Here is a 12,896-nt window from a genome sequence, read left to right as displayed (position 1 = left end):
AAACTATCTAGATGGGCCACTAACCTCCTCGCCCTCTCAACGTTGTCCCCTTCCTCCAGGCAGGCCAGTGTGCCTCTCATTCAAGGACTGGACAACACTACAACTTTTGAAAGCCACGGCAACCCACCGCCTAAATTAGCAACCAAATCAGGCTGGCTAATGCGTTCCGATGGCATAACCCCAATCGCCATGCAACTGTTTTCATTTTCAGCAATGCTACCAGTCTTCGCCGGCACAATCACAGCAGAAACACCACCCTGCTCCACCACATTACCAGCATTACCCAATGGCCGCACCTACGGGGTGACCCCTAGACTCGGATCCCAACCCCACTTCTTAACCGGGGTAATGCTAGCCTGGGTGTCACCCCTGGTCTCCATGGCCTCTCTGCTGGTACTACCTATTCCCTAGGTTGCTCCCGAGAGCCTGCAGGCGCAACAAGGCCAAAATCTCATCCATCTTATCCAATTTTATGCATTAAAGCTTCCATATTAACGTCAGCCCGTGGGTGCTTGGAACCTTTCTTTGCACCACCCAGCACCCTTGCACAGGGCCTAAATCAAACCCAAAACACATACCTGAGCACACTCCTTCTCTGGCCCCATGGCTTGGTGCAAAACACCATTTGTCATCATAGTAAATCCCACAAAATGCAGTACAAAATGATGCCCCTGAGTAAGGTAAGCAAAATACACTTTAGCCGACCGAGCCACCAAATTCCAGTGTCACCAATTACAAGACAAATGAAAACAAGGGGGAGGCCACCAACTCCCCCCTAACAAATCGTTGGCTAGTAATTGCCCAGTACAGCAAACACAGAATTTAAAAAAGGGAAATGAGCACTGACATACCTAGCCTTGATCCCTCAATCCTCAGTATGAGGTTCTGATACCTTTTGCCACTAAGCCATCAGTCACAAAACAATCAGTGTTCCCTGAATAAACACCCCCACATGCCACCACCCACCCTCTCACATCCACAGCCCAATGCACCCACTGAAGCTGTCACAGAGTGCAGAAAATCAAAGAACATAGCCTGGGGCGGGTGAGAAAGGCTCTCATCCAGATGTGGTACCCAGTGGTACCTGCTGCGGATGCAGAGCTGGAAGTGAAGCACGCTTGATTCATGCAATGAGAAAGAAAAAAGAAAAAATGCTGGAGATGCAAGGGGGTTCTAGTGTCTCGAGCGAAGCCTAGTCCATCCTGTCTTGCCCCAGCTAGCCAATCCCACCCGACCTTCCCTAAAGTTCAGACCCGGCTTGCTGACATATGCGCAGCTCTCCGAGTTGGGGAGCCTTTGCCATTCTACAGATTTATGTCCACAAATTGCATATTAACTGGAAAAAATCTACACTTGTTATAGTCTTAAAAACCTGCATGAAAATTTGACCTTGACTTAAACTTTTAATTTTCCCCCTTTTCTTTATTTTAAATGCATGGCTCCTTCCCTTCTAACTTCTGATTGCCTCTTGTGTATGTCTATCTTAACCTCTTGTTCTTTGAAACATTATCCCTGTAACCTAACAACATCTATTATTTACAGCAGCCTTTTTGGTTTTCACATAGCCTCCTCTTAATATCACACTTAAGCCATTAATGTGCTACAAAGAAACTGCAGTCAATGCATCAGATCCGTTTTTGGGACCACAAGACTAATCCCAATAAACATTAGATTGAACACTAACTTTGGACTCCCGGCTAACGTGCTTCCCAGTGTAAAGGGATAGTGAACTTTATATAAATGTAATTTTGTTAACAACTGACCTTAATATAGTACTTTGCAATATGTATGTAGAGAATATATGCAGACCTGCAAAGTGTGAAATAACATTGATTTGCCAGTTTTGAGAATGGATTGATGAGTTGACGTATTCTCTGATGGCTATAGGGGTTATTGCATTTATGACCGGACAATGCACCAGGAGCTACTGCAGATGTGATACAGTATTTTAGAAGAAAGAATTCAGAAATTCAGGCATATTACTATGAGCATCTTCTAGGGATGAAAAGGGGCAGTTGCTGCTGTCAGTGCCTTGTAATTTGGAAATGTTAGCATTGAACCGTCAAATGTTCTTTTCGTGGGATATTAATGCACACATAGAAACTAAAAGTAAAAGGATTCAAATAAATGAAACTGATGCAATAACCATGTTTACCTTCTATAGTTTCCCTCCATGGCATTCCCTAGCCCCTTACAACATATGGGAAATGGTACAAGGGTGTAGGTGGGATAGGGTGGCGTCAAAGGTTGCTGGATGTCACTTCTGCTACCCTAGATATTTTAGCAAACTGATAATCTGGGAACTACTTCAGAGATCCTGGTGCAGTACTTGGTGAGATTATTAGCCATACTGTGTCAACTCGCTGATGTTTATTTGCTCAATAATGCTCTGCTAAAAACACTAGCAAAATACTAGGATAAAGTATTATTTGGTGGCTACCTGAGTTCAAATTTTAAGATGTGGAAAAAAGCTGAAAAGTAAAAAAAAAACATGTTGGTATACTTTCATTAGTTCAGCTCTGGTCCTTGTGCTGGCATAAAAAAGAAAGACAGATTGGTAAATGTTTATGAAATATTTATATCACATGAACTTCCATGCTGCACTATTTTGTAATTTAATTAATCTTATTGTCCATTAATCTACAATTTTGTTTTAGTTTTAAAGGGAGCCAGTGGAACAGGCAGCGCTGAAATTGTCCATATTTTGATTATCGTGTTGCTGGTGGCTGGCCTATTCTGTTCTCTTTTGAGCTCTGGGATTACATGCTACAACAGTGTGAGCAATCCCTACCAAACATTTTTTGGACCAATCGGAGTGTATGCATGGAATGTCCTAAATGGTAAGTGTGTTTGTCTTCACCATCATAAACATCAGATGAGGGATGCTTAACTATGCAATGTCTGGATCGAGTCTTTAAAACTTGTGTGCATCAAGCTTGATCTATTATTCTAGGGAATTTTCTGGAGAGACAGTGTACTCAGTTACTCTACTAAAAATGGTAGATCTCAAATTGAGGTTGATATGTCCCCTTGCCTCCACCAGCTTCCATTTTGTCTTCAAATGGAAAGTTGTGAATGTCAAGGACTTATTTAATCTTGTTTTAGGTAGCACCCTATACGAACAATTCAGTGAGATAGCAATAGAAGTATTCAGTTTCTACTTTACAGTCCAGATAAAACACTTGTCTAATGTTCTCTAGGTACTTGGGCAACAAGTTGCAAAGACGTGTTCCAGAACTGTGCATTCAAATTTAAAAATAGAAACGTTTGAGTAATCAAACATTCCTTGTGCTGAGCCTCACATTAGGTTGAACACTCCACCCATAAGGTTTTTGTTTTCCTTAGTGGGTATGCCCAGATGTGGGCCCCATGGTTGCTGTGCCACAGGGCTCAAACTACACTACGCTGATGAGGCCCAAATAAGCTGAAGCTAGTCTTGGGTTGATTGAGTTCCCATTCAGAAGGGACATTTCCTGGCAGTTCAGGCTGGACTGTTCCTATTGAGCAGGACCAGGGCTGATTTCCCCATTGCTCATTCCACTCTGGTGTGGCAAAGTGGTCAAACAATTGATGTGCTGAATTATGGTCCAGAGTAACTACAAGTGGCTGAGATTATTTCAGATAATCCACCCATCACGTCTTTGTTTTCTTCATTTAAAAATGTGTGGAGTGGGAGGACGGCCATGAATAAGGGAAAGCACTGTGTTTACACAAATTGAGCCTCTGCTGACTTTGCTTGTCTAAATCTCTGACCTGGTGGCTCATTCCACCCGGGTCATCTGGCCACAGACATATTCACCCCACACTATCAATAGGTGGTGAATCATCGCTGGTTTTGCTTGCTCATGTCTTGCGCATGGCATACATGTGCAGGGAGAAAACTTCCTGCTAGTCGGCCCATTTGATTTTTGTTTGGAGAAAACAAATTCTGGAGGACTTTTTCTCTTAGCAGAAAGTTTATCAAGTGGTCGCTATAAACATGGTGCTGCTCTGAACACCCACAGTGCTTTGAGGGGGATGCCACAGCAGGAGCTCTCATAACAGTAAATAGGTCCCTGCCAAGTAGGAAGTGATCTCTATATAGGGTGGAATTTTCCTCCATAATAGGGTGGGGACCTTAGGCAATGTCCTTAACTCCCTAGCCAACATGTGGACTGTCTGTTGAGATCTGAATAACCCCAGTGTGTAGTCTATATTGTTGTATCGGGTAAATAAATAATCAAACAGGGTGTGGCAATTCATATTAATTTTGAATTACCCTTTATTAGCATATTATTATACTAATGTTCATAACTTTCTAAAACTGAATCACGATGATTAACTTGAATATTTATGTGAAGTGCTGCAAGCGTTCCACCAATCAGAATCCACCATGCTATTGCATAATCAGAGCAGAAAAAAGGTTGCAGTATATTTGCATTCCTGAAAGTCTCTCAGTTTTATTGAACATTGTTAAGTCTGTAAGTCCCAGGGTGGTCTTCCCTCATATGTTCTGCCTTCCGCCTAGATTTTTTGTTGATCTCGTTATTGCTGACAGTAGGACTCTTTGCACTTTACCACTGCTAACCAGCACTAAGGGGATTGTGCTCTCTTCTCTACACATGTAAAATTGGCTTACATCCAGTTAGTATGTTTAATTTACTTATAAATCCCCAGTAAAGTGGTACTACATGTGCCTAGAGCTTGTAAACATGGTTTACAAAACATTAAAAAAGCAAATAATAGAGCTATTTGGCTTTGTCAATATGTTTGCACCATGTTGTCGAGCTGTGTGGCTGCTGTGCAGCCTGGTTGAAAGTTAAAAAAACACTGTAAAGATGCCAGAACTGGCCATCTTATAGCAATGTTTTTTCCTTTTAGCCATGCTGCACAGCATCTGTGTTGCTGTACAACATGTCTAAAATAATGTTGACATAGCCAATAGATCTCACATGGGGGAGACCTATTGATTTTGCCAATGCAAGCAGTTCGGACATTCTGCCCTCATGAGGTGGAATGTTCTAATAGCCTTATGGCCCAACGTAGCGGGCTTTACCAGCAATTAAAGCCTCACCCCCTTTTTAAAGGCCTCCACTTTCGGCTTACACCTTTAATACTTGATCAAGCCTTTAACTGCTAGTAGAGCCTGAAACGGCAGGCTATGATAAATGTGATACATAAATTAATTAAAATTAATGTCATTATTTTAATAACATGTAAAGTTACATTTGTTTTAATTCAAAATATAAATATTTTATAATTAAATCATAAATATCCACTATTGTTACTTATTATTTATATAATAATTTATATTTATTTATACTTTTAACTATTTTCAGGTAAATAATTCAATTTAATTCAACATTGTTTCTTATGGGGTTTTATTTTAAATCCCCTGCCTTAATTATTTTCTATGGGGGGGTGTTGCAAAGCCAGTGTTTGGTCATGTGTAGTGTTAGACTTGCTACTGGTTGTTTTTAGTAGCTTATAGTCAGAGTTTGTGAATATTGAAAAGCAGTAATCTTACTCAAGAGTGTAAATGTACTCTAAAGTGTAAGTTCCCTTTGTGAATCAGGCCTATAGGTGCATGGAATTCTGTCTGTAAGCAATGCCATATTTTGTGTAATCCTTTTTTGTCAACTCTGAAAACACATGGCAATCAACAATTTAAATGATCCATAAAGTGAGCCATATAGGCTCATCAGTACTTGGAGTACAACGAGGAGTAAAAATATATATACATGCACAATTTGTTTAGGGTCTAAATGTTTGCAGTGTGGCTCTTGGCATATATATTTAGGGAAATTGTAAAGATAAATTCTCAAGAAAACAGAAATATGGATTTTAATTTGATTTGACTTTATATGCCACCAACATGGGCCTCAAATTAATAGATCAGGGTTGCAATAGAGGAGAAATTCTGTCCATGATCATACACAGATCACACGAACAACCTCACATAAATCCAGACAACAAAGTATTGTGTGTGTATGGGCATTTGTGATAGAGAGGTGTGAAAGTATATACAAGATAAAGACAAAAAGTGTGTGAACAAGCATTTGTGGGTGCATGTGCATTTAGTAACCAGGCTAAAGGCTATGACTACTCAATATAGAACCCAGCTAGGCAATCTAGGTGAAGGCCTTTGATATTTGAAAAGTCAGTCTCTAGGATACCCGACACTTGGCAAATGCGAAGGCTAAAGTTCAGAACCTTGTGGTGTGTTTCTCCTGTAGTCCTGATGCTCCTCTTTAAGAAGGCTTTTGACTTAGTTCTGTAGCTCTTTCTCCCTTTATCTCCATTTTCAACTATGTTTTCTCAAGTACATGTATCCATTAAAAAAAGTGTCTAGTACTGTGGAGAGGAGGGAAATAGCAGTCTTCTGCTGTCCAAAGGACTCTTTATGGTCTACCATACTAGCTTCATATCAGTGCACTATGAGTTGCAACTCACTGTCTTGGCTTGCATCAATTCTTCTCACTGTCACAACTCACCTCACCTTCTACCACATTCACGCTCCAATTCCCTCCTGTTCTTCCCTCCTCCAACTCTTACCATTTCCAGTCCTCTTCTCTTCCTTTCCACCTATTTTTCACAGTGGAAGGCCGACTACCCACAATCCACTATTAATCAGTGTAGTGTTAAAGTGTTGGGAGACACAAGTCAACCCACAGACCTCATTCTTATTCCCTTTAACATGCCCCCTCCTTCCCTCTCCCCTGACCCTCTTTTTTCATCGTCCCTGCCCCTTGCTCTTTGAAGAGCCCTTACGGTGGCAGACCAACACACAATCAACATAACAACAGTATAGAGAAGGGCAATGAACTTGAACAAAACTGGCTTGAAATACTGAGGTATCTGGCACAAAAGACTTCCACTGTCTTGTGTTGGACAGTTTGTGGCCACTCCAACCTCAGAGGCCTAGAGTAAATAAAATTGATGTATGCACATTTGTACACGTGGGTGGGAATGAAGAGTACTAGGTTAAACTGGGCACCATTTCTGGGCTGCATCCGAAAAGTGGAGTGATAGCACTAAGAACCTGTAAATCGTATGCACAATATATTGCAATGATACTCTTTTCGAATGAGCACTCATGTATGCTCCATTTTCTAGGTACCTTCATCTTACTCGCCCTGATCCTAGGCGTGGTCAACACAGACTTAAACAAATTCCCCGAGCGTCTGATAAAAGAGAACTTTAAAAGTGAAACAACGTTCAATCAACAGATCAACTATGGGTACTCGTTTTGGCTACTGCTTGTCATTATTGTGTTCAACGCTGCTACCATTGTGATTATATATTTCTATCACCACGCAAGATACAGCGAAAGGAGGGAGCAGCAGAGGCCAATGGAAAATGCACCCAAAGACGTAATTTTATTCTAATTGGAGAATCACGCATTGAAAGAACCGAACTTTAGAGTAAAATAGGTTGCCTAATAAATTATTTTCTGTTTATTGGTGTTCATTGAAGTCACATGCCTGTGGATCTAATAGGATGCAGTTCTGCAGTGTGAATGCACGTGCATGACTCATTTTGAACATAATCTTTGAGCTGCGTACATAATTACAACATTCAGATGCAGATCTGTCATACTTTCATGCGACACAAGTTGTCTTGCTGCACTGCATGGAAGGGAGAGGGCAGAAATGTGCAGTATGTACCAATAAAAGGCACATTCCTGCTCTGTGCCTGCACTGGTGCACAATGATCTGCCTTGTGCCAGCGAAGGCACTCTTGGGTTGCGGTCATGGGTGCTTCCATTGTAGGCAAGATTGTTTTTGTGTAGGAAGGGTCCCCTTCCTGCACAAAAACAATCCTCAGGTGCCTTTTCCTCTTCCTAAGTGTTAATAAATCTGAGAATGTGTCGGAATGCATGGGTGAATATGTGGGAACACCTGCGTTCCACCCCTGTAGCACCCCCTCCATGCATTGTAACGCAAGGCAGCATCTTGTTCAAAACTCTGAGGCTGCCGCTGTCGAAGGTCAGGGTGCCAAAACCCCAGACTACACAGTCTTGATTCCACTTAATGTCTCTTAAATCCACTGCCTATTTCTATCACTCCCTGCCTATTTCTATCACTCTTGCAGTTTCCTGTTTTCTCCCTTTGTCGTGTTTTGCTGCCTTTTTCTTCCTTCTTTCCCCTTGCATGATTTTCTTTATCATGATCTGACCAAAGTTTGATGAAGAAAAATAAGAGTTGGCCTTCTAAATTAGTGCCGGTGGATTCCAAATGCAACCACTGTTTCAAAATTAAGCACTAGCCATATCCCTGACAAATGATACCGAAGTGTTGCTTTGCTTTTTCATTAACAAAATTGAATTCTTACTGCATCATGCTGTCAATGCTGCCAAATTAAATTCTATCCCAGCAACCTTATGTGTCTTCTCATGTAATAGCCTGATTTTGGCTGCCATGGCGGACTGTGCAAGACTTTCCCACACAAATTGTTCCCACTTTGGTGTCACTCAAGTAGACATGTGATTACCAAGTGATTTATGTAGTATGTTTTCGAACCTAAATGTTCTACATGCCTCACCAGAAGTTCTAATCTCACTAGAAGTTCTCATAAAATCATGATATTATGAATCCCTATATTTGGCCACAGAACATACTCCAAAAATGTGTATTTCTCCATGCGTAACAACACTGCTAATTTGGTTCATGTTCCTGTGCTGCTGTGACGGAGAAATTAATATTCAGGTATTTTTGACACAGCAAAGGTGTGCAAATCACTCCTAAAGATGCAAGCAAAACAATTTCCATTGTCCGGCAAATCGCAAACTATTGATTTATTTGGATCACTGACAGAATATCAGAACCACAAATATTGTATGGACAGAATATAATTCCAAAACTATTGAGTACAACAATATCTTCAAGGTATTTGCAAATAGGTAAGTATAAATTTACTATTCTTAACTCTGTATCTACATACCTTGAAGATATGCTTACCTATAGAAACGTAACTTAACAATATTTTTGTCTTCAATGTTCTTGACACAATAATTTGTCCCACAGTATTTTTAGTTCCAATATTCTTTGTAAACATACAATTTATTCATAAACACAATGATCATAATGGAATATAACCCAGGGCTGTCAGAGCAGTGTGAAGATTACATGTTGAATAACACAGCGTACACAAAGTGACAGATAAACTCTGAGATCGTAGCTGGATAGAATTAACACCTAAAACAGATAAATAAATAATTAAGGTAGAGTGCAGAGTATACAGGATAGAGAAAGTATATTTGTTTAGGTACAGCATTTGTGAGTGTTGATGCAAATTTAGTGAATGCTTGTATTATAGTTTTTTGTTAGTTTAAATGTAGTATTTTGTGGAACAGGTGGTATGTGCTTCATGCAGGTTACAAATCCATTGAGATTGTGAGTCTCTCATGGAGATAGGATGGTGTACTGAACGTAAGGAATGCAAAGGGTCTTGCAATTTCAGTTTTTGCCAGTAGCCAATGTAGGACAATTACAATTAGGATCTGTTGGACTTAGCCCTCTCTGTATTGCCGTCCCCAAATGTTTGCCTTAAGCCTCCTGTTTTCTGAACCCGTTTTTATTGGCTTTTATGATTTTACCACTGCTAACCAGTGCTTAAGCTCTTGTGATCTCCACTTTAAGTATGGTAAAATTGTCTTACACCCAGTTTGCATATTTAAGTTACTTGTAAGTCACTTGTAAGTCCTTACATGTACCAACGGCATATAAATACAATGTTTCTAGTGCCATTGTGCCACTCACTTAAGTAGCCTTTAGAACATGTCGTAGGCTTGTGTGTGGCAAAATAAACCCTTTGGCAAGGCTAGACCTTCCTTTTTGATACACAAAAGTCACCCTTAGAGTAGGCCCTAAAAGTCCCATAGGGCAGGTTGCAGTGTATTTAAAATTTGGACATGTACTTTTAAGTTTTACATTCCTGGCAGTGAAAAACGATTAAATAAATGTTTCACTACTGCAAGGCCTTCTTCTTCAATTGGACAACACTGGGCTAAATTATTACATAAAAAAGTTATAGCTTTCAATTGGGAGAAATGGGACAGGTTGAGTTATGTGTAAAGAACTGCAATTTAAAACCCTCTTTCATGGTAAAGTCAGAATTTAGGCCACAAGTCTGAAAATGCCACTTTTAGGAAGTTTGCATTTTCTTGCTCTAACTATATGGTGCCTGCAGCCTGTATCTTGAGTCACATGACTAGGTGTAACAGGCCATTAGTCATTGTGTATTTCTCCCAGACAATGTGACAAAGTGGGATAGGTGTTGGTAGGTGGGCCATCTCTGACTTGATGAGTGCGAGGAGCCGTCACCTACCACACTTGTACATCACATATCCTCTGCTGAACACACAAAGGGTTTGATACTAGTGTTTTGTGACCACAGACAAGCTGGGGCCAGGACAGGGAGGCAGGAAATTCCAGACATCTCGGGGTGTGTAAACCTCCAGAACCTTCTTCTACTTCGAAGTGGGCACCAGGTATAAATAATGGACCCTCAGACCCAACTCCTCAGTACACCTCTGGACATGTGGAAGAGTCAGCAGGACAGCTGTACTGCTCTGCAAGAAGAACTGCTACTCTGCTGCCTAAGGGAGGACTGGACCTGCATCTTGAACCCAGGATCACCAGAGTGACTCCAAGAACTAGTTGACTAGCTTCCTGATATGAGCCTCAGGTACAGAAAAGGCACCAACCGTCTTGAACTCATCAACAGGACTCTGGCTGCTGTGAGTCTTACCCCCCACTAAGTGATGCCACCCCAGCCCTGGACCCTTGGAAGTGGACATGAAGGTGCTCTGCCAGTCCAGCTGTGTTCTCTTGGGCAGAACTGATGCAGTGCAGTGCATCAGCTGTCAGCCCCACATTGGAACCACTGCAGCGAGAGGCATCCATGGTGCAGGACCCTGCATCTCCTCAAAACCACAACTGTGCAGCACATCCTCAAAGCAGCCTTCGCGTCACCACCTTGCAGCACCTCAGAACTGCGCTGCACAATGGATCCTCAATGCAGAACCCCACATCGCAGCATTCCAGCTCCTCTGAACTGCTGCTGAATGATGCATCATTGATGCAGGACCCCGAAACTGCCACTGTGCAGCACATCCTTAGTATGGGACCTGGCAGCACTCTGAAACACGGATTTAGGGTACTTTGTTCAGCGGGCCTAACCTTGCCCCAGTAGCCAGCTTATATTCCATCACCGTCAGCCTGAACTTGTGACTTTATCCTCTCCGGCGCAAGCAGATAACCACAATTGGCACGTTGTGCTTCTATGCACTATTTTCACTTAAATCTTTAAAACTGAATATCTCCTTTCCTACTTATTGGATTTTTGTCATTTTAGTCTCAACTTAATCAATTGTTACTGTATTTTTCTACACTGGTGTGGGGTTTTTCCTGTGTTCTGTGGGAGTGATTTATTTGCAACTTTTAAGCACACTACAAATATGTTATGCAGTGATACATTTTATAATAGCTGCTATTAGATTTAGGAAGCACTACTGAGTTCATGAAAGTATTGTTATATGAATGATTTTATTTTATGCTATTTATATACTTCTTTTAGATCAATTATATTGTTAAGAACCTTTTTAAAATGATGCTATTAGTAAAATATTATTCTCTGACATGGGATATATCGAATTGCTACACTTTCTGAAATGCATTTATTTTGCTCTTTTATGGCATGTTACCAACTAAAGATTATTATTGAATTGAATTGGCTGCGTTCGTTATTTTTTCCAAGAAAAATGTTACTTTGGATACCAGTCTGAAGGGTTTCTAGATCCACATTGTGTTTTTTAGCAGGGAGGACACGGGCTACCCGGAGCTTGAAAGAACACATTCCCCGTGAAAGGGAAGTGTTAATGAATTTCAAGATGAGGTGCAATACATCTGGGTGTAGATTTGTGATTGAAATAGCTGGAAAAATTGTAGTTTTAGCAGGATGGACATCAGATGTCCGTGAGGATGTTTAAGAGGCGGTGTTAGTCTGTCTCCAAAAGGAGCACAATTTGGGAGATATATGTTTCAAGAGGAAAGGAATGTCGACAGTTCGAAGGTTGGTTTTAATCCGGATGACTTAGTCTTCAGTGTTATTTATTTCAACAGGTTTTCTATGCAGCGGTCATTGCTTGTGAGTTATGTGTTTTGTTTCTGAACGGTTCCAGTGCAATGCAGACCATCACCAGACAGGTTATCGAGTTCCAGTGCTTATTAATTTGAGTGGTCCTCCGCTTATTCAATATTGGTTATGGCCCCTCCATGCTAAGTGGGGGTATCTGGGCTGGTCATCGGTTGCATGTAGGGCGTGCTGAGCCATGGATAGCAAGTATGTAAAGGACATGGGCCTATATTTATACTTTTTGATGCCAAACTGCGCAAATGCAGATTTGCGTCAAAAAGCTCAGTGCTGACTAGTGTCATTTTAAAGTGCCGTCTGGGTATCATATTTATATCATGACAGAAGATGGCGCTAAAAACTGATTAGAGTTAAATTTCTCGACGTTAACCGCTGTGCCTTGATGTAAGGCAAAATGACATTAACACCGCAAAAATGACTCTAACCTGTTGTATGGCACGTACATTTGTCGCAAAACGGTTATGCACCATTTTTACCCGCATTAGTGTCAACTTCGGATGCTTATGCGGAAAACAGTGCAAAGGAGAGGCAAAATGGACCCAGAAAGCCAGGAGAGATCCCAGGGTGATCCCATTCAAACAGGAACCAGCCAGAAGGACACACACAAGTCCCAGGGGAGTGAGAAGAAAAAGAGAAAGTGTTCTTTTAGTGCGGAGGAGCATGAAATACTTGTGAGAGAGGTGACAAAGCACCAACATCAACTCTTTGTCACCTCCAAATTGCCAATTGGCCGGAGAGAGACAATATGGCAGCAGATAGTT

The 12,896-nt window shown here is 41.2% G+C and overlaps 1 protein-coding gene across 1 annotated transcript in view; it reads left to right on the top strand.

Annotated features, from left to right (window-relative positions):
• CLRN3 (clarin 3) overlaps window positions 1-8,041 on the top strand; it is a 73,894-nt gene extending 65,853 nt beyond the window's left edge. Inside the window, exons 2-3 of the mRNA XM_069239715.1 lie at window positions 2,658-2,840; window positions 7,096-8,041. Of these exons, the coding sequence (XP_069095816.1) occupies window positions 2,658-2,840; window positions 7,096-7,367 (455 nt within the window). The 3' untranslated portion in view covers window positions 7,368-8,041. The remainder of the gene's footprint in view (window positions 1-2,657; window positions 2,841-7,095) is intronic.
• Window positions 8,042-12,896: the final 4,855 nt, after the last annotated feature.

Source organism: Pleurodeles waltl, chromosome 6, assembly GCF_031143425.1.
Source record: "Pleurodeles waltl isolate 20211129_DDA chromosome 6, aPleWal1.hap1.20221129, whole genome shotgun sequence".
In the NCBI taxonomy this organism is placed as follows: domain Eukaryota; kingdom Metazoa; phylum Chordata; class Amphibia; order Caudata; family Salamandridae; genus Pleurodeles; species Pleurodeles waltl.
The sequence above is the reverse complement of the archived record's forward strand: the minus strand, read 5'-3'. Positions and strand labels throughout refer to the sequence as shown.